General features: G+C 36.0%; 1 protein-coding gene across 1 annotated transcript in view; it reads left to right on the plus strand.

Moving 5' to 3' along the window:
• SLC30A9 (solute carrier family 30 member 9) overlaps nucleotides 1–23,145 on the plus strand; it is a 77,454-nt gene that overhangs the window by 30,058 nt on the left and 24,251 nt on the right. The window contains exons 6-11 of the mRNA XM_052642037.1: nucleotides 570–652; nucleotides 3,509–3,567; nucleotides 7,404–7,471; nucleotides 9,929–10,031; nucleotides 19,725–19,780; nucleotides 21,950–22,085. Of these exons, the coding sequence (XP_052497997.1) occupies nucleotides 570–652; nucleotides 3,509–3,567; nucleotides 7,404–7,471; nucleotides 9,929–10,031; nucleotides 19,725–19,780; nucleotides 21,950–22,085 (505 nt within the window). The remainder of the gene's footprint in view (nucleotides 1–569; nucleotides 653–3,508; nucleotides 3,568–7,403; nucleotides 7,472–9,928; nucleotides 10,032–19,724; nucleotides 19,781–21,949; nucleotides 22,086–23,145) is intronic.

Below are 23,145 nucleotides of genomic sequence, written 5' to 3' on the forward strand. Positions count from 1 at the left end.
TTAAAAGCAGAATATATACATATTTTTAAAGTATTTACTTTTATTTATTTATTTGTCTGCACCAGGTCTTAATTGTGACACGCCGGATCTTTGATCTTTGTGGAATGTGGGATCTTTATTTGTAGCATGCAGAATCTTTAGTTGCAACATGTGAACTCTTTAGTTGCAACATGTGAACTCTTTAGTTGTGGCATATGAGCTCTTTGTTGCAGCATGAGGGATCTAGTTCCCCAACCAGGGATCAAACCCAGGCCCCCTACGTTGGGAGCACACGGACTCTTAGCCACTGGACCACCAGGAAAATCCAAGAGCAGAATATGTTTGCAGATTTGTTTGAGAGTCACTAGTATGTATTAATTAGCAAAAAAATCAGATTTTTTTTTTAGAAAATTTGCTGTTGAATTTATTCTTATTGTGTAGATTTAGTTTAGAAAAGTTTCTTAAGTGCTTTATATTTTTCCTAAAGGACCTATGATTTTCATATAATTTTAGTTATCTAGATTTAAATATGATTTTCATGAAGTCATTAAAATTGTATTACTGAATGGTGGCCATGTGTATGTACATAGATCTTTGGAAGTTTGGGGAAGCCCTGAAGCTCTTGCCAGAGAGAAAAAACTTCGTAAGGAAGCAGAAATAGAATATAGAGAAAGTAAGTACATTCAGTTTAAAGCTGAGTTAACTGAAAAGCAACTTGTAAATGAGACCTGTGCCTATGATAACTGTGTCCTCCCTCGTGGTTGTCTACCTCTTGTGTTTGGCTTTGTTGGTTCTAGCAAATGCCAGTTTTCATTTTGGGGTTTAATTATTTTATAAAAACAATATCTATTTGTTTTCCTCCCTATAGCTTTTAAAGATCATGAGAGCAAGCAAAGCTAATTTGTCGTTTCTATAAGACATATGAATATTAAAACTCAGGGTCTGATTTGAAGATTGTACCTGTTCTAAACGTGAATCCTAGTTTCTAAGGGGGTTGGTCTCTCAGAAGAAGCAAACAGCTGTTTAGTATCTTTATATTCACAGATGAGCTAAAGAGACCTGCATTTAAATCTACAGGAATGAAATGTTTACTTTCTTTTTTCTAATTAACTTTTTACTGAGGTAACGTTGGTTTACATAACATTATATGTTCTGTTTCTGTTTACCCTGCAACTTGATCACCACCAAAAATTTAGTTTCCATCTGATACCACACAATTGATCCATTTTACCCATTTTTCCCTCAACCCTGCCCCTTCCCCTCCAGTAACCACTACCCTGCCTCAGATTGGTAATCAGCATTTATAGTAGGAGCCCCTTTTCCTCTTAATAGGAAATAAAATTTAGAGACATGTGGGCATTCATTCAGTTCAGTTCAGTTGCTCAGTTGTGTCCGACTCTTTGCGACCCCATGAATCGCAGCACGCCAGGCCTCCCTGTCCATCACCAACTCCTGGAGTTCACTCAAACTCATGTCCATCAAGTCGGTGATGCCATCCAGTCATCTTATCCTCTGTTGTCCCCTTTTCCTCCTGCCCCCAATTCCTCCCAGCATCAGGGTCTTTTCCAGTGAGTCAACTCTTCGCATGAGGTGGCCAAAGTATTGGAGTTTCAGCTTTAGCATCATTCCTTCCAATGAACACCCAGGCCTGATCTCCTTTAGAATGGACTGGGGGCATTAGGGGTACTCAGTTTTTTAAAATAAGTTGATATATTTTTAAGGTATTTTCAGTGGACAGAGTTAGGAAATACTTTTTGTTTCTTAAGAGAAAATATGTAGGTTATTTTGATAAACTTCCTCCTTTTCCTTGTGTATCTCTTACTCTGAAAATCTTATTTATTAATTCATTAATATCATTAATTACATTTTTTATTTGTTCTTATATGTATGTACACACATATATAGACAGAATACAGTGTTGTTTCAAACTATCAGTATCAGTATTCTTGCTAGGAAGGTGATTTAAGATTTCTTTCTTTTTTTTTTTTTTTACTGTATATCTCACTGGGGATATACAGTCAAATGCCTATGTTTTAAAGTCACTTGTAATTTCTCACTGTATGGATAAACCATCTACTAGATATAAAAATGGGTTTGTTTGTTTCGTTTTGCTTCTGATTTTAAGAAATTTGATTTATTTTTATTTTATAATTTTGTAAAACATTTATATGGTTCCAAAGTCACCTCAAATACTTTAAAAACAAAATACTTAAGAGAAATTTAACTTCCATCCCTGTCTTTTCCACCCTTTTCCCTCCCTCTAGCATAGGTAATTGTTTAAAAAATTAGTTTGAGTGTTATTTTTACTAAAATAGCATATATACTGGTAATTTAGACCCTCCTTTTCATAAATAAGGCATAGTCTATGTACTTTCTGTGCTTTTTTTTTAACTTGATTATATGTCCCAGAGAACATTCCATAGCAGGAAATAGAGAGGTTTCTTCATTTCTTTTATAATACTCCATTTTGGGGGGTACACCATAGTTTATTTAGTCATTTTCACCTAAGGTCGTTTCCAGTCTTTTACTGTTAAAATAATGATGCTGTGAATAGCCTTGTACATATATTAGAGGATGTACTTAAAGTACAGAATTTGGGAAAGCACACTAATAAAATATTTTTTCCTTATTTTTAAACTTTGAGCTAAAGATAGAGAATTGGTTCTTATGTCAAGCTTAAATAACTCATCTTGCTGCACTGAAACTATACTTGTTAACAGTTCTCCTGTCCCTCTAGCCCCTGGTAGCTACTCTTTTTTTCTATGAATCTGACTTCTATAGATACCACATATAAATGGAGTCATACAGTGTTTGTCTTTTTGACTGAGTTACCTCACTTAACATAATGTCCTCAAGGTTCATCCGTGTGACAGGATTTCCATTGTATGTATATACCACATTGTTCAGCATTTATTTGTCCATGGACATTTTGGTTGCTTTCACTTCATGCCCATTGTGAATGGTGCTGCGATAAATTACGGTGTGAAAATAACCTTTTTGAGACAGTGCTTTCATTTTTTTTTTTTTATATATACCCAGAAGTGGTATTACTAAATCATATGATAGTTTTTAATTTTTTGAGGAACCTCTATATTATTTTCCATAGCAGTTGCAATGTTTTATGATCCTACCAGTATAGTCAAGATCTGCAGTTTCTCTGCATTCCTTGCCTACACTTGTTATTTCCTCTTTCTCTTTGTTTTTATTTTGTGGTAGTAGCCATTCTAATGGCTGTGAAGTGATACCTCATTGTGCTTTTGATTTGCATTTCTCTGATGATTAGTGATCTGAGCATCTTTTCATATGCTTGTTGGCCAGCTGTATATCATCTTTGGAGAAAAGTCTGTCCACGTCCTTAACCCACTTTTTATCAAGTTGCAAATTCAGATTTCTTACCATCACCTGATATTTTTGTTTGTATCTGGGAGAAGACTGTTTAACATAGTCTTAGAATAATTGTGTTAATCTAAAATGTGAAAGGATAAGAATATGTACGAGCTAAATGCATTGCGTAATTCTTTTTTTATAGGGCTATTTAGAAACCAAAAAATACTGAGGGAATATAGAGACTTTCTGGGAAATACCAAGGTAAGAATATTTTTCTTTTACTGTTATGTTGAGTATGTGTTTCACAGAAAATCCTGGTATCTGTCCATGATGAAAATCTAGCATGTCTGTGATCCTATTCCAAGGTAGATCTAATGTGCTAAAAAAAATACCTTATCTTCCCATCACCAAATTTACTACCTTATCTACAAGTGTGCCAGAATACTCTTCTTTTCCTTCCTACCAGAAGGAAATTAATATTGGGACCAGTATAGAAAGCTTACCTTTAGTGTCCACTTCTGATTTTCTCCTAAGTCCTTCACTGGACTTGCATTCCCACCACTCCACTGAAAGAGCTGTTGTCAAACCCACTGACACTTTCATGATGCCAAGTAGTCATGTTCAGAGTCAGCCTTGCATTTAAATTGAGCTGGAGGTGTCTCCTGTCAAGAAGTGAGCACCATACCTGGAGAAAGGGCTAGCTTTGCAAATTGTCTCTTTTCTTCTGATTTAAATTTGAGTCATTGCTTCCTTCTTGGAAAATTTAGAAATTAGCAATGATGACAACTCTAGTCATACCTTATTTGATATGGTTTTCTTTCCCATTCGTCGTATTCAAAGTTAATTCCATTTCCCTTTTGAGCCCTGCATTTCTGGCGCCCCAGTGCTGCACTGAAGACCTGGATTCTCTTCGGTGGTAGGGCCTTTGTATGTCGTGTGAGTCACTTCTGTGCCTTGACAGACAGCCTCTGCCCCTGCCTCTTGCTATGGAGTAATTTAGGCTGGTCCTGGGAAGAATTACTACTAGCTTTATATCTTTTTTGCATGGAGGATCATCAGCACCAGATTTTTGAATAGCAGCTGTTTGACTTCTGAAATCTGTGTCACTTAGAGCCCTTTTGAAGATTAATACTCATCAGCCTTGAACTGTTACAGATTTTGAATAAAATTTCTATTATACTTTTTAAAAAAAATAGTAATAGAATAAGACTTTAGTATTGAATTTCCTACTATTTTGGTATTCTTCCTAGGAACACTCACTCTCTCACTAAAGATGGTTGGTTTCCTTCTCTAAAACATAATAGGGTTATTCATGTTTCCTGGAATAAAAGTACCTTCTTTACTTCTTTTTTTTTTTTGGTCTTTTTATTATTTATTTATTTCTTATTGGAATATGATTGCTTCTCAATGTGTCAGCTTCTGCTGTACAACAGAGTGAATCAGCCATATGTATAAACATATCCCCTCCCTCTTGAACCTCCTCACCCCCCTACTTTGGAACCTTTTTTCTCTCTGATCCAGATACTTCCTTCTCTCTTCTATTCTTCTTCATTTTATGGGAACTCCAATAGTGAAATATATGAACTCAATATATTTTAGGTTTGGCACAAGCACTCTCTCAATGCTCAGTGTTCTAATTGATATTTTATTTCTTATCCCTTTAATATTTCTACTTTTTTGTGCCTTTCCCTCTAATCCTAATTCTCTGAACTTCTTGGGATAGTCTTTCAGCATACTGGAGTGGGTGGCCACTTGCTACTCCAGGGGCTTTTCCCGACTTAGGGATTGAACCCGAGTTTCTTGTATCTCCTGCATTGGCAAGTGAATTCATTACTACTTGCGCCACCTGGGATTGAAATGATAGTGTCACTTTGAAATTACCTGTAGCTCTTTGAGTATTTTATGCTGATTTTCCTCCTAGTCCTCTGAAATCTATCCATCTGCTATGGATCTGTTGCCTTTTGAGATTTTGCTTCCCTTGCTGCTAGATTTCCTTGGACCTTGTTGCTGCTGCTACTGCTAAGTCACTTCAGTCGTGTCCGACTCTGAGCGACCCCGTAGACAGCAGCGCACCAGGCTCCTCCATCCTTGGGATTCTCCAGGCAAGAATACTGGAGTGGGCTGCCATTTCCTTCTCCAGTGCATGAAAATGAAAAGTGAAAGTGAAGTCGCTCAGTCATGTTTGACTCTTCGCTATCCCATGGACTGTGTAGCCCACCAGGCTCCTCCGTCCATGGGATTTTCCAGGCAAGAGTACTGGAGTGGGTTGCCATTTCCTTCTCCAGGACCTTTTTGCTGTTTCTGACCTAATTATTACCAACATTTTCACCTTTTCTACAACTTTTCTCTCTCTCTTTTTTTGGCTGTGCCGTGAGGCTTACATAATCTTAGCTCTCCAGGACTCCAGCAGTGGAAGAGCCCAGTCCTAACCACTGAACTGCCAGAGAATTCTCTCTGCAACCTTCTTTCAGAGCAATTTGAGCTCAGTGGATCTCTCTTTTTTTGTTATTATAACATTCTGTTATGGTTTAAAAATCTCATTTTCCTTCCCTATCTGTCTTGTTTACTCCATAAGTTTTCAAAACTTTCTTCTAAAGAAATTTTTTTCACCTTCTACCTTAAGTAGCATGTTTTCATTTTCTACTATTCCTGTAACAATTTCATTTTTTTCCCCTGTACTAAGCAAAGGATTTGATATATTCTCATTGTAGTAAAATGCACATACACTGGTTTTTGTTTATCAGTAAATGGCATAACTCAGAAATTTGGAACCATGGTCAGACTTTATAAATGAATCACTTTAAAGCTTGCAGCTCCCTCTTTTGCTCTGTTGTCCACAGGAACTTAGTAGGTGCTTTTTAAATCCTAACCTGCAGACCTGACTGCAAAGCATTATCAGAGTGCAAAATAAAAAGAAAAGCATTTTGCTCCCCTAATGCCACATCAGCCTTGTTTTTATCCTTTCTTCATACAAAACTTATTTCTGTCAGAATCTTTGAATGTGCTGTATAGTCTGCCTAAAACATTCTTGCAGATTTTTCATGATTGCGTCCTTCTCATCACTGAACTCCTTTCCCTTGGTATTCTAATCAAAACAGCCCTCCCTGTCATACCCCCAACACTATTCCATCAGTCTCTGTCTTAGTCTCTTTATTTATCACTCTCAGACATGACGGATTTGTTCTCCCTCTTCCTATGCTAGACTGTGAGATCTGTGAAGGCAGGGACTCTCTTTTGTTTACTCTTGTGCTCCAGCATCTAGAACTGTGCCAGGTATGTAGTACTTGCACAATAAATATTTCTTGAATAAATTACATAAGGGAGAATATATGACTTGCTTTAATAGAAAAGTAAAGTACAATGGTAAACGTGGAGCAGAGTGAGTATTCTCTGGGGGATCAAGGAAGGCTTTACATAGAAGGGTAACCCTTGGCCAGATGTGGAAGAAGATGAGTAAAGCTTAGAGAGGTTACAGTGACATATGATAGCATTCCCGGGAGAGGAAGAGCAGGAAAAGAAACACAGAAAGTATAAATTCAAAGAGTAGCCAAAGAATATTTAACTGAAGAAAAATATTCTCCTTGAATACGTTCTGTACTTCTTTGATTTCCTTTTGTTTTGCTCAGTTTTGGAATTAAACACAGTGTGATCATTTGAGGGCTTCAGTCTTTAGAGATAGTCAGGAGTTAAATGAGGGCAACAGACTTACTGGCTTTGGCTGTTCTTGTTTTAAAAGTTAAGAAGTTGCTCAAGAAATGGAAAATTTTAGGTTATTTCAGTTCAGTATATTTTTATCACTTTATTTCTGTTTTTTAATGTAACCAACTCAGAATTTTTCTGGGAGTAGGCAGGAAATGAATTACAAGGAAATAAATGACATTCTGGAAAAGGATCTGCATGCACTTTCAATTTCCATTTTCCCACAATTTAAATAGGAAAGTCTAGAGAAAAAGAATTAAGTAAATCTTAATTTACTTATATGAAGAGGCATTGATAGAGGAGGTATTTTCTGGTGTGTCAGAGTCACATATAAATATCGTCATAGTGCCTTTTGGAAAAATGTTCGAGATTTTTTTGTTTTTGTTTTGTTTTTATAGCCACGCTCTCGAACGGCATCAATTTTTTTTAAGGGGCCAGGGAAAGTGGTGATGGTTGCCATTTGCATGTAAGTACTGAAAAATAAACCTTTAAAAATAGAATTATATTGTTTTTAATGTATATATATATATGAATGTATAAATTTATTAGTTGGTATCTAGATAAAGATAAAGGTGCTATCTGACAAATTTTCTTCTATTTTCATTGGTGTTTATAGAAATCTTTTTTAAAAAGTTGAATTGGCCAAAGTTACATTTAGAGTAAACCAACCTGCTTTATGACTACTGAAGAGTATCTGCCCTCTATTTTTCTGCCATTTAACCCGGTAGAACATAACTGATGCTTTTGCCTCTTTCTTTTCTCCTCTGTCTTCTTGATCTCTATTATTTTGCCTACCTTTTAATCTATTGTACTGAGTAATCTATTTTAGGATGTTTGTTTAAGAGCATTAATTCGTAGTTCATTAGTTTGTGCTTTTATTTCTCAAATACATATACTACATGTGTCAGGAATTTTGATGTGGTCTGGAAACATAAAGGTAAAATACGTAATTCTTATTTTCAAGAACTGGAGGGGCACTAGACTAAGAGTCATTTATAATAATACAACACAGATAGTGGTAGTAGGGTTGGAAAGACATGGTTAGGTTCAGAAAGTATTTAGGAGGACTGAGTAGTGATGGTGCCCAGGTTTCTGACTTGGACAATTGGATGGATACTGTACTATCGCTGAGAAAAAAGGAGCACTGGAAGGAAGAGTCAGGGTGGGAGCAAAGAAAATAATGGGTTCCTTTTTGAGTCTGAGGTGTTTATAGGGCACCCAAGTAGAGCTGGTCAACAGAAATAATTGTTTTTGTCAGTAAAGTGGCATTAGCAGCTAAAGCTTTTTATATTGGAGGAATGTGATGCAGGGTATGTAAACTGCTTAGCAGAGTTTCTGTTATATGGTTGTTACGTAATATATATAATATTATATAATATACTTACTGTTTATATTATATATACTGTTATATAATATACTTGATGGTTATTATTGTTAGTATATATTGGTTTGAAGCTCAGGAAGGAGACCTGAATTAGAGATAAAGACTAGAGAGTTATTAGTATACAGGTAATAATTAAAGCCATAGGAATAGTTAAGATCACCTGGAGAATGTATATGTATATACATTATATGTATGAGGAAGGAAAAGCACTCCTGAATAAGCCTTGAAGAATGCTCACATTTAAGAAATTGGTAGAAGACAAAAAAAAAGCCTATAGAAGAGACTGAGGAAGAGTAAAGAGAAAGGTGGGAAGAAAACCAGGAGTCCCGGACAGAATCGCTGGACAGGTGGCAGCTGCCAACAAGAAGCATTAGAACAAATGATGCTGGGTTAATAAATTGCCTCGTTCGTAAAAAAAAAAGAAAAGAAAACCAGGAGTCTGGTAGAAATCAAGGAAGACACTGTTTTAAGAAGATAGTGGCAAATGTCTCTATAAGATTAAAGAAACTATTAAAAATGTTTTCAGGAATTTAATAGCAAGAAACAGGATATTGTTAAGAACAATCTTATGAGGTGTTGGTGGCGAAGCCATTGTTTAGGAATTAAAGACTGAATACAGAATGAGGAAAACTGAGATAGCAAGAGCAAATACAGTTCTTTCAAGAAATTACCTGAAGAGGAGAGGAGAAAAGGGTTGCTGGAAGGGGATGTATAGCTCCTCATTTATTTTTATTTATTTACTTAAAAATTATGTATTTATTTACTTGGCTGCACTGGATCTTAGTTGCAGCAGTGGGACCTTTTAGTCACAGCATGCAAACTCTTAGTTGCTGCATATAGGATTCTCTCACCAGGGGTCAAACCCAAGTCCCCTGCATTGGGAGTGCAGAGTCTCAGCCACTCGACCACCGGGGAAGCCCCCTGGCCCCGTTTCCTCATTTATAAAGTGAGAATGTTATTACTTATTAATATTTGTATAATAGTTATAGTAAAACATAAGTGACTAAGTTTAGTGTCTGAGATAAATTATACTAGTTATTACTGTCAGAATCTGAGCACAGCTAGCTTCCTCAGGAGATAATCATGTTTATTTTAGCATGTATGATCTTCTAGTATGACCGAGACTACTTGGTCTAGCTTTGTTTTCACCTCTAGCATCTGCCTAATTAAACAACCTGATCTTCACCAATGTCGTGTCTTTGACAGTGACCTGCTGAACAATATCACATGCTGATCTTTCACCTACCTAAGACACAATTTCCTTTCTAATTCCATTTTGTCCAAATGTAGAACACCCTCTTTTCTCATCAGTTCTTAAGTAATTTGTTTGCACATATCATGCCTCTTTCATTTAAATATTTAGTGAAACCATAATCTATATTCTTCAAATTTGTACTCTCTTGCCTAAAGCATAGTAAACTAGAAATCTGTTTTAATTTACTTTGAACAAAATCTTATGGGTGTGTGTATGTATAAATAAGCTTTTGGTGGGAATTTTTATCTAAATCTGTGCTAAATTATCTTTTCTTTCTCTCCTAGTAATGGATTAAACTGCTTCTTCAAATTTCTTGCTTGGATTTATACGGGTTCAGCAAGCATGTTTTCAGAAGCGATACACTCTTTATCTGATACTTGCAACCAGGTGAGGGGTAAAAGCTTTCTTACTAATTTAAAGTAATATTTTTTGAGATTTTAGTCTAAAAGTTGACATTTAAAAAACTGAATGATTCCTACAGTTGGGTTGTAAAAGAAAATGGAAGGTGTTTTACTTTTGAACGATGATATACAAAGAATTATGATCATAGTATTTGAAAACTGATTGTTATGCTTTAAAAGCTTTTAACAATGAAGTATAAGATTATCAGATACTAGGTATTGGGCAGAGGCTTTTGCGAAAGTGATTCTTACATTAAATAGAAATTTGATTTAAGAATATGGGTTCTTATAACTGTAAGAGCCAGTGGATTTGTTTGAATAAACATATAAAATAGTCACATGTGATTGATGAATTAAAATGATTTTCACCATAAACTAGTATTTTGATTTTTTCCTTGAATTTACAAATGAAAAATAATTTTTATAAAATTAAAATACCTTCTTGCTGCTGCTGCTGCTGCTGCTGCTAAGTCGCTTCAGTCGTGTCTGACTCTGTGCGACCCCATAGACAGCAGCCCACCAGGTTCCCCCGTCCCTGGGACTCTCCAGGCAAGAACACTGGAGTGGGTTGCCATTTCCTTCTCCAATGACGAAAGTGAAGTTGCTCAGTCGTGTCCTACTCTTAGTGACTCCATGGACTGCAGCCTACCAGGCTCCTCCGTCCAGACTCCCTTTAATTCAAATTTTGAATACTACAAATCTAAGCCTTTTTTTAAGAATACAACATTTCTACTTGTATATCATTTCACATTTTATAAAACGTGGCCTGTTAAAACCCTTTTAGTTGTTATTTGTTTATCCTCCTATTATATAAGAATGATTTGGGAGAACTTATAACAAAAAACACAGGTACATACAGTAACAATATTTAAGACAAAGTTAAAAATAATAATAAAATGGTAAGGAGCAGGGAGACCAATTTTAATAAAAATTAAATCTGAGAACTCGTAACTCACTGTGAGATAGATTAAAACCTTTTGTAAAAGTAAAGACTCCACACTCCCAATGCATGGGGCTCAGGTTCAATCCCTAGTCAGGAATCTAGATCCCACTTGCTACGACTAAGAGTTACCATACCACAGCTAAAGATCCCACATGCTGCAAAGAAGATGAAAGATCCCATGAGTGGCACCTAAGACCTGGTGCAGCCAAATAAATAAATATTTAAACAAATTTTTTTAAAGATAAGGAAAAAGTAGACACTTGCTATTAGTACTAACAGTCATTTTCTTAAATTTTTATACTCAGTAATTACTTAATAACTACTATTTATAGATTATTTTGCCTGTTGAATGGGGGAGAGTAGGGGAGAGAGAAATCTATAACACATAGTACCTATTTTGTTTTTTAAGTTTATGTGAATATGAGAAAATTAAAATGTAAAAATAGTGCATATTATTAATTTTAGTTGTTACTTAAAACATTGAAGACACTTTTTAAGTGTCCATACTCTGAAATACGATTTAGGGTTTAAAAGCAGGTGGTAGGGGACTTGCATTGCAGTCCAGTGGTTAAAACTCCATGGTTTCACTGCAGGGGGCATGGATATGATCCCTGGTAGGGGAACCAAGATCCCGAATGCCATGTAGCACAGCCAGTAGATAAATAAAAGCATATGGTAGACAACTATGTATTGATCTGGAATAATAACCATATGAAAAATCAAGTTGCAAAACATATGTACATAACTTAATGTTTCCAGCCATGATGGACACATGGGGACTAAGGCTCAGTCTTTTGCTATAAACAGCTAAAAAACTATACAAAGTAGATTTAACAGTATTTTCAAACATTGAGCATTAACAGTGCAAGACTGTGATCGCTGAAGAAGGGGAACAGGTGAATTAAATTATGATCACTCTGATTTTTTGCTTGGAGGCACTCTTGGGATAGTGGAGGAGGGTGAGTTACCCATCATTGAGTTGAGAAGTTAGAAATTAGGGTTCAGTGAGTCTGAGGTGGCTAGAAATTACAAGGCAGATTACACAGAGGAGGGAGCTATGCAGACAAAAAGCTATAGAAGTCTACCTAGGGTTTTCCTTGAGTTGAATCTTTTCTGAGGTTTTGTTACACGTGTGTCGGGTAAAGCACCATGAGACTAGGCAAAGAACCAGCAGGGAACATTAACCTGAGTAAACCCTAGAGTTCACAAAGGGCTTGGATTAAGTTCTGACATTCTAAGATTGAAAGTCCTGACTGATTACCCAGGCCAACAGAAGGCTTAGACTTTGGTAGTAGGGCTAAATTATCTTAGTTGTAAAGTTTTAGAACCTTTCTGACAGAAATCTAGAGGATCATGCTGATTTGCAAGTAACTTAATTACCTGCCAGAACAAATCCCTATACTTATTAAAAGGAAGACAACAAATTCCAGACATGCAGTATAACGTTCATGGTGTTCAGCACCTAATTTAAAAAATTTGTAATAGACAACCAGGAAGCCGAAAATTTGACATTCAACCAGGAGAAAAATTAGTCAATAGAAACAGGCTCAATTGACATATGATAGAATTAGCAGACAAGGATAAATGGCTATTAAAGGTGCATTCATATTATGTATCAAAAGAAAATATGAATATAATGAGAAGAGAAATGGAAGATAGAAGAACCAAATGGAAATTTTAGAGCTGAAAAATATATCTGATATGAAAAATCCAATGTATAGAATTAAGAGCAGATTAGACTTTGTGGAAAGCATGATCAGTAAACAAGTAAACATGACTGTAGAAAGCATTCATACTAACACTAGAGTGAGAAAAGACTTAAAAGAAAATGAAGGGAGCCTTAGATATGTGGGACGTTATCAAGAGAATTATATCAAACATGCAAGGAAGAAATAATAACCAGTAGTACACAGACTTTCAGATATAGAGGAGAAGGAAACACTTTTCGTTTCCTCTAATAAGGCTAGCATAACCCTGATTGTTGTTTAATTGCTAAGTTGTATCTGACTCTTTTTAAACCCCAAGGACTATGGCCTGCCAGACTCCTCTGTTTGGGACTTTTGAGGCAAGAATACTGGAATGGGTTGCCATTTCCTTCTGAAGGAGATCTTCCCGACCCAGGGTCCAGTCTCCTGCATTGGCAGGTGAATTCTTTACCACTAGGCCACTAGGGAAGACCGTCTTAACCCTGATCTAAAACCTTAAAGATAAAAAGAAAAAAATATGGACCCATATCTATCATTAACATAGATGTAGATATCCTTTCATTTCAGTTCATTCGCTCAGTAGTGTCTGACTCTTTGCGACCCCGTAAACCACAGCACGCCAGGCCACCCTGTCCATTACTGACTCCTGGAGTCCACTCAAACCATGTCCATGTGTCGGTGATGCCATCCAACCGTCTCATCCTCCGTCGTCCCCTTCTCCTCCTGCCCTCAATCTTTCCCAGTATCAGGGTCTTTTCCAGTGGGTCAGCTCTCCACATCAGGTGGCCAGAGTATTGGAGTTTCAGCCTCAGCATCAGTCCTTCCAATGAATACCCAGGACTGATCTCCTTTAGGATGGATGGTTGGATCTCCTTGCAGTCCAAGGGACCCTCAAGAGTCTTCTCCAGCACCACAGTTCAGAGCATCAATTCTTTGGCGGTCAGCCTTCTTTATAGTCCAACTCTCACATCCATACATGACCACTGCAGAAACCATAGCCTTGACTAGATGGACCTTTGTTGGCAAAGTAATGTCTCTGCTTTTTAATATGCTGTCTACGTTGGTCATAACTTTCCTTCCAAGGAGTAAGCGTCATTTAATTTCATGGCTGCAATCACCATCTGCAGTGATTTTGGAGCCCAGAAAAATAAAGGCAACCACTGTTTGCACTGTTTCCATCTGTTTGCCATGAAGTAATAGGACCAGATGCCATGATCTTAGTTTTCTGAATGTTGAGCTTTAAGCCAACTTTTTCACTCTCCTCTTTCACTTTCATCAAGAGGCTCTTTAGTTCTTCTTCACTTTCTGCCATAAGGGTGGTGTTGTCTGCATATCTGAGGTTATTGATATTTCTCCTGGCAATCTTGATTCCAGCATGTGCTTCCTCCAGCCCAGCATTTCTCATGATTTACTTTGCACATAAGTTAAATAAGCAGGGTGACAATATACAGCCTTGACATACTCCTTTTCCTATTTGGCACCAGTCTGTTATTCCATGTCCAGTTCTAACTATTGCTTCCTGACCTGTATACAGGTTTCTCAAGAGGCAGGTCAGGTGGTCTGGTATTCCCATCTCTCAGAATTTTCTACAATTTATTGTGATCCACACAGTCAAAGGCTTTGGCATAGTCAATAAAGTAGAAATAGATGTTTTTTCTGGAACTCCCTTGCTTTTCCGATGATCCACCAGATGTAATGCTGAAGAAGCTGAAGTTGAATGGTTCTATGCAGACCTATAAGACCTTCTAGAACTAACACCCCAAAAAGATGTCCTTTTCATTATAGGGGACTGGAATGCAAAAGTAGGAACTCAAGAAACACCTGGAGTAACAGGCAGATTTGGCCTTGGAGTACAGAATGAAGCAGGGCAAAGGCTAACAGAGTTCTGCCAAGAGAACGCACTGGTCATAGCAGATACCCTCTTCCAACAACACAAGAGAAGACTCTACACATGGACATCACCAGATGGTCAACACTGAATCAGATTGATCATTTCCTTTGCAGCCAAAGATGGAGAAACTCTATACAGTCAGCAAAAGCAAGGCCAGGAGTGGACTGTGGTTCAGATCATGAACTCTTTACTGCCAAATTCAGACTTAAATTGAAGAAAGTGGAGAAAACCGCTAGACCATTCAGGTATGGCCTAAATCAAATCCCTTATGACTATACAGTGGAAGTGAGAAATAGATTTAAGGGACTAGATCTGATAGAGTGCCTGATGAACTATGGATGGAGGTTCGTGACATTGTACAGGAGACAGGGAGCAAGACCATCCTCAAGAAAAACGCAAAAAAGCAAAATGGCTGTCTGAGGAGGCCTTACAAATAGCTGTGGAAAGGAGAGAAGCAAAAAGCAAAGGAGAAAAGGAAAGATAAACCTGTTTGAATGCAGAGTTCCAAAGAATAGCAAGGAGAGATGAGAAAGCCTGCCTCAGCGATCAGTGCAAGGAAATGGAGGAAAACAATAGAATGGGAAAGACAGAGATCTCTTCAAGATAATTAGAGATACCAAGGGAACATTTTATGCAAAGATGGGCTCAATAAAGGACGGAAATGGTATGGACCTAAGAGAAGCAGAAGATATTAAGAAGAGGTGGCAAGAATACACAGAAAAACTGGACCAGAAAGATCTTCACGACCCAGATAATCACGAAGGTATAATCATTCACACTCACCTAGAGCCAGACATCCTGGAATGTGAAGTCAGGTGGCCCTTAGGAAGCATCACTATGAACAAAGCTAGTGGAGGTGATGGAATTTCAGTTGAGCTGTTTCCAGTGCTAAAAGATGATGCTGTGAAAGTGCTGCACTCAATATGCCAGCAAATTTGGAAAACTCAGCAGTGGCCACAGGACTAGAAAAGGTCAGTTTTCATTCCAATCCCAACGGTAATACCAAAGAATGCACAAACTACCGCACAATTGCACTCATCTCACATGCTAGTAAAGTAATGCTCAAAATTCTCCAAGCCAGGCTTCAGCAGTATGTGAACTGTGAACTTCCAGCTGTTCAAGCTGGTTTCAGAAAAGGCAGAGGAACTGGAGATCAAATTGCCAACATCTGCTGGATCATCAAAAAAGCAAGATATCCTTTAGATATAATCAAATTGAATCTAGCAATATACAAAAATTATAATACATCATGATCAAGTGAATATTCTAGGAATGCAAATTTAAATTTTCAAAGTCAGTAGAAGATTAATATACAAAAATCTATTGCATTTCTACTATCAGCAAGCAAATGGAGAATGAAATTTTTAATAAATTCCATTTATAATATTAAATATATAGGAGTAAATTTAAGAAAAGATGTGTAAGACTTTAACACTGAAAACTTAAAATATAACTGGAGGAAGTTAAGACCTAAGGAAATGGATAGAGATACTATGATTATGGATTGGATTACTGCATTAAATAATATGTCTAATTTCGCTAAATTAATTTACGGATTTAATGTAATCCATCAGACTTTTTTTGTTAGAAATTGACAAACTGATTAAATTCTAAAATTTATATGTAAATACAAAGAACCTGGAATATTCAAAGCAATCTAAAAAAAATTTTGGAGGATTTTAAGACTTATTTCAGAGCATAATAATTAAGACAGTAGGGAATTCCCTGGTGGCTCAGACCGTAAGAATCTGCCTGCAGTCAGGAGAGACAGGTTCCATCCCTAGGTGGAGAAGATCCCCTGGAGAAGGAAATAGCTACCCACTCCAGAATTCTTACCTGGAGAATTCCATGGGCAGAGGAGCCTGGCGGGCTATAGTCCATGGAATCGCAGAGTCAGACATGACTGAACAACTAACACTTCCAAGGTACTGGCACAAGGACTGACAGGTCAGGAGAACAGAGTAGAGGGTCCAACAGTTACACAGTTGATTTTTGACAAAGGCATCAAAGCAGTTCAGTGAAGAATAGAAACTCTTCAACAAATGGTATGGGAATAGTTGGATATTCACATGGGTAAAAAAACAAAGGATGTCAACTTATACAAATGCCTTTATGCCTCGTACAAATTTAAGGTGGACCCAGAAGTACCAGCTAACATGATGAAAATATTAGAAGAAAACCTAGGAGAATATCTTCTAGGCCTTTGGGTAAGCAGAGATTTCTTAAATAGGACACAGGAATAGGACCATAAAATAAGAAAAACTTCATCAGAATTAAAAATTCTTACTAAGGACACTTTTAAGACAATAAATAGACAAGTTGCAGATAGAGAGAAAATATTGGTAAAGCTTATAATCTGACAAAAGACTGTTATCCAGGATAAATAAAGAACTTCTGTTTTGTTATTGTTACTCAGTTGCTAAGTCACATGTGACTTTGTGACCCCACCGACTGTAGGACACCAGGCTTCCCTGTCCTTCACCAACTCCTGGAGTTGCTAACATTCATGTCCATTGAGTCAGTGATGCTATTCAACCATCTCATCTGCTGCTGCCCTCTTCTTTTGCCTTTAATCTTTCCCAGCATCATGATCTTTTCCAGTGAGTCCGCTCTTTGCATCAGGTGGCCAAAGTATTGGAGCTTCAGCTATAACTCAGTATTAAAAAGAAAATCTAAGTTTTTTAAAAAAGGCTGAAGATTTGAAAAGGTATTTCACAAAAATACATGAATGTAGTTAATGGACACAAGGAGGTGGTCAACACTGTTCATCATCAGGAAATGTATATTGAGACCCAAACAGGACCTCTCTACACATCCACTATAATGATTAAAATTTAAAAGCCTGACAGTCAAATGTTGGGTTAAGATGCAGAGCACCCAGACCTTTTAGATATTGCTGATGGAGTGTAAAATGTTATAACCACTCTTAAATTAGTCAGTTTCTTGTAAACATATGTCTATTGCTGGACTCAGCGATTCCCCTCCTAAATATTTAACCAAGAGAAATGGGGACAAAGGTCCACAAAGAATTATATAAGAATGTTTATAGCACTGTAAAGGTGCTGTAATGGAGAAAAAATTGGAATCAACACAAATGTTCATTAACAGTGGAATAAACAAATTGTGGTATATTCATACAGTGGAATATTGTCTAGCAATAAAAAGAAAAAATGAAGTTCTTCTCTGTAACAGTATATATGCATCTCCCAACAGTATGTTAAATAAAAGATGGCAAATACCAAAGAGTAGTAATTGCATGATTTCCATTTACATTAAATTCTAGAACTTTGACTTTAATCTTTGGAGAACAGCATTAGTGATATCTTATTTTTATAAGAATAAATATGGCCCATATTAAATTTATAGAACTTGTGATATCTCACACTTCATTGCACAGCCAGCCTGAACATTAAGTATTTTAAAAATGATTGAACACTCATTGACTATTTTGTAAACATTATAAACACACACATATATAGTGTGAATTAATAATGAGTATTTCAATTTTAGTATACCAGTTTTAAAATTATATGTTCTTAATTTACTCTCATTCTCTTAGTTTAATGTATTGAAAAGCCATCATCCATTTTGGGTATTTTGACCCTCTTTTCCTTTGGAATCAAGTAGGAAAAAAAGTTGTAATATTCTTGGTTTTTAGGATAGAATTTCCAGTATCAAAACTTAAGTCTGGTATTTATTTGTTTTAGTCATTTACAGGGTGGTATAATCTCCATGTATTTTACAAAAGAAAATGTTTTCTATTAAATGCATGGTAACCTACAGAGAAACCTCAACTGTGAAGAATTTGGTTATCTTGAAAGTTTACCTATTTGATACCATGCTGAAAAAATGGAAAACCCCCGGCTTAGTCGAATAAAATTACATAGGATATTCACTCAGAGGCTTTGTATTTTTATTAGATAAATAATTTTAATAAGGTAATCTTTTTCAGATTTCTAAATTTACATGAAATTAATAGAAAAGATACTTAGTGCAAACATAATGCTGAGCAGTTCCAGTGAATCAGTCTTTTTTAACAAAAGATATGATCAATATCAAACAAACAGAAACAAAGGAAGAAAAGAGGAAGGCAAAGGAGGAAGGAAAGGAAGATGGTAACCAATATAAAAGACATTTTTGCATTTTTGTCATGCAAAATTTTGTCATTTTGTCATGACTTTTTTCCCTAAAGGAATAAAAGTTTCGTTGTAATTAGTCTTCCATCTTTATTTCTTCCTCCCACACCCCACATAGTCACTGCTGTATATACATTGATATGTATGCTTCATGCACATCGTTTTGGAGTTTTACTAAAAATGTAAATGCGTCATAGAATAGAATAGTCGCTCAGTCATCTCCGATTCTTTGCAACCCCGTATCTGTAGCCTGCCAGGCTCCTCTGCCCATGAAATTCTCCAGGCAAGAAAATGAGTGAGTAGCCATTCCCTTCTCCAGGGGATCTTCCTGACCCAGAGATCAAACCCAGGTCTCCTGCATTGCTGACAGAGTCTTTACCTTCCAAGCCACTAGAGAAGCCCAAATGTATCATGTGTATACACAATTTGTACTCTTTAAATCTTATATTTGTTCAGTTTATTTAAGCTATTCTTCCTGTAAAAAATTAGGTATTACAGGCTACCCTAATCCTACTTTTCTCCTCAGAGGTTAAATGTGAGTTCTTCCAGGCTTTTTCCTATGATTTACGTTATATGTTGTTTACAAAAACTACGAAACACAAGTTCTTTTGTATTATACATACCGTTTCTAAACTTGCTTTTTTCCCTTTCACTGAGTGTTATGTCTTGGAGCTTTCACCATGTCAGCATAGAGAGCTGTATCCCAACTCTATTCTTTTACACTGAGGTAGAGGACAGTTACTATTTGGTTGTACCATGATTTATTCTGCCATTCCTCATTGAAGAAGCTTTAGGTAGCTCTTATTTCTCAGCTTTATAAGCAGTGTTTTATAAAGCCCTTTCTGGTCGTCTTTATGTCTCGATGGCAAGTACTAGAAACCAGAATTGCTGGGTTATTGGACATACGTGTGTTAAGTGTTTCTTTGTTGTGCCCTCTAGACTGGCTTTGCCTCATTATACTCCCTGTCTTGCTAATGATCATTTACTCTTTTTTCTTCCATAGGCCTTATTAGCATTGGGCATCAGTAAGTCTGTTCAGACACCAGATCCTACTCATCCGTAAGGACTCTGTCTATTATGTTTTCATTTGTTTTGGCAGTAAGTCGTCGAATTATAGATATGTCCTGAAGTTTTATATACCTGCAGCTTTGTGTTAAAGAGTTGGTCCTTTCTTCTGCTGTAGTATCTAAAATGCAAGTTTCAACTGCTTTGTCAAAGTAAATTCAAGGTCTAATTTGAAAATGTAGTTCAAATTATTTTTATTCTTTGTAATGTAACATAAAGATCTTGTCCTCTTTGTATTTGATAATAACAAAGCACATATTTTGATCTTGGAGTTGTTTTATTTGGTCAAAGGAAATACATATATTTCACGTTTGGACTAATAGGCCACTCTTAAATTTTAATGATAATTTTCTATTAAATTCATGCTTAATATATTTTAATCCCCTTATTGTCATTTGGAGATAGTATTCTGTTAATGTTTCAAAATGACTTATTTTTAAAAGAAATGTGCTCTTTAGCACATATTGTTTTGAATCATATTAGTTATTTGATACAAAGACTTGCTACTGCTTCTATTAATATAACCAGGTAAAATTTTTGGATTCTACGTGTATTTTTTTCTTTTTTTAACAAGCTTTGGTAATAGAATTTGAGCAATCAAATTTGCCTTAAGGCAAAAGAAGTACACTTTTATTTCTGTATAGGAGTCGGCCTCTGTGCTTTATATATCTTGAAATCCAGACACTCCTGATTTCTTATAAAAGCATATTTTGAGTATCCTGTAACTGTCAGGAAGCTTTAATATGCCCCAAATTTTAAAACAGGGTGAAATTGAAAATTTTTAGGTGTGTAGCTTTCATAAGATATTTTCAACAATCTACTTTAGTGCTGCCTGATAGACTTTTTTATAATAATAGGAGTATTTATGTATATCTATTCAGTATGCTAGTCACTAGCTACATGTGGCTGTTGAGCACTGGAAATGTGGCAGGTGCAATTGAAGAATTATGTTAAAATTTTATTTAGTTTTACTTAATTTACATTTAAATAGTCTTTATGTAGCTAGTGACATTGGATAATGCAGATCTACATAATTTAAAATTTCGGTAAGAATATACAAATTCCTTGAAAACACGTAAAATGAAAGTAATGCTATTTACTTTAGATCTTAAGTTATCTTAAATATATATAGTCTATCTATGTGGGAAAAACTTTAGAAGAATGTTAATTTTTCTAAATCAAGCTTATAGAACACTGTCACATCTATAAACTGATAATTTCCTATGGTAAGATTACATATTTGCAAAGGAATTAAAAAAACAATTTTAATTAAGATTCCAAGCAAGAATACTGGAGTGGGTTACCATATCCTACTCTAGAGGATCTCCCCAACCCAGGTATTGAACCTGTGTCTCTTGCATCTCCTGTATTGACAGGCAGATCCTTTACCACTGTACCACCTGGGAAGCCCTTTTAAATTAAGAACTCTTATTTAAATTTGCATCTACTCTAGGGGTACCGTGTTTGAATTTGGGGGTTAATCTCCCAGAAACTTTTGTATGAATGAGTGATTCTTTCCCTCTCATATTATCTCATATTTTTAAATTTATTACTCACTATTTTATTGGTACATACAGTACTACAAAGTAATGCACATGTTGACCAAAGACTCTTAAAGAATAATTGTGACTTAACAAAAAAATTGTCACCAAAACACCCAGAAAACTGAAGCTCTTAGTCTTTTAATAATAGTAGTGAGTTACTGTGTGTTAAATTCTACAGAATCCACAAAAAATATCTAGCATCAAATTATAGGTAATATAAATTATGTAAGACAGTATTTAATTAGAAACTTCATTATAAGGAAATTGAAATGTTACCCTGTTCATTAAACATTTGACTACATTAAAAAAAATAAAATGTATCTGTTTGTGGTATTTAAGAGTAAAGTTGCTGTAGTAAATCAAAGCAAATTATAAGAAAGAGGGATTAGCCAAAACCTGAATTAAATCATATTCACTTTACTTTTATATAGTTTCAAAGATCTTGCAGTTTTTTCCACTTTATATGTTATTTTCTGATTAGATTTGACTTACCTTTTACTTAACTATAAAATCATAACATCTTGATGTTGTAAGAGGCTTTTTTTCATTGAACTATTAAACATATTTTGGAAGGAAATAATTTGTATTTCTTGTAAACTATTTGTTTTTAATTTTTCAGGTATGGATTTTCAAATATGCGCTATATTGCTTCACTAATTAGTGGTGTTGGTATATTCATGATGGGTGCAGGATTATCTTGGTACCATGGAATCATGGGATTGCTCAATCCTCAACCAATAGAATCTCTTCTATGGGTAATTTTCTCCTTCCCTCCCCCCTCAATGTTAAAGTAATATGAAATAACAATTAAGTACAGTAGAATACCTTTGTTATATTAATGTTAAAGATTGGGACCAAATATACCTTCTTGACTGTAATATAGGATTATATTACACATACACACACCTGTATGTGTTTTTTAGGATGTGACTGAACCTGACCTCTAAATCCATATGATTCAATGATGTTGAGCAAGAGTATCTCTTTAGGTACAGTTGTTAAGCACTGTATCCTTGGTTAAAAGTTTGGACAGTTCTATTAATTTCTGCTGTTACTAAAAGCAGAAAGGCCAGAAGACCTCTGTTCAGTTTTAGTACTAAGAATAACCTGTCAGTAGTTAAAATATCCATTCCCTCGTAACAGTCATATGTTAGAATTTTTCTTAAAATTAAAGCCTCTTCTTTCCCACGTTCTGGTCGGAACCCTACATGGGAGAATGGGAGTGTGGTTCCCTTCTGTGTTTTTTCACCCAAGGGCCTGTACTCTTCTCTCCTACTCCCTAGGCTGCCTCTGGCAGCACTGAAGGTAGAGATAGGGGACAGAAAAGTACCGCGCTGCGGGTACCAGCACCACCTTGCACTGGTGTCTGCTGGCCTTCGTAGGTACCTAAAGCTGTCTTTTTTCTTCTCATGGGAACTTGTTGGAGATTACCCTGCTCGGCAGCTGTGACCATAGCTCCCCTGACGAGTGCAGATTGGTCATGTGGCAGCCCTGTCAGCTTTTGTATCTCATGGTGTAGTTCCAGACTATTTCTGCTGATGTTGCCAGTAAGATTCAGTGGAAGGAGCCTAAAACTGAGATAGGAAAACCTGTATTCTAGTTCTTATTTCAATATTCTCTCCATATACTCAAGCAAATCACGTAGTTTGGGAAATCTTAACTTTCCTTAACAGGATGAGGAGAACATTGAAGTGGGTTCAGAATTTTTAAACCTTTATTTCAGGGAAGGCTGGGGTTCCAAAAATTCTATATTTGAATTTTTTAATTTTATATAAAATTTATCATTTGAATTTCATATAAAACTTTAAAAAAATC

Source organism: Budorcas taxicolor, chromosome 6, assembly GCF_023091745.1.
Source record: "Budorcas taxicolor isolate Tak-1 chromosome 6, Takin1.1, whole genome shotgun sequence".
NCBI classification, from domain to species: Eukaryota; Metazoa; Chordata; class Mammalia; order Artiodactyla; family Bovidae; genus Budorcas; species Budorcas taxicolor.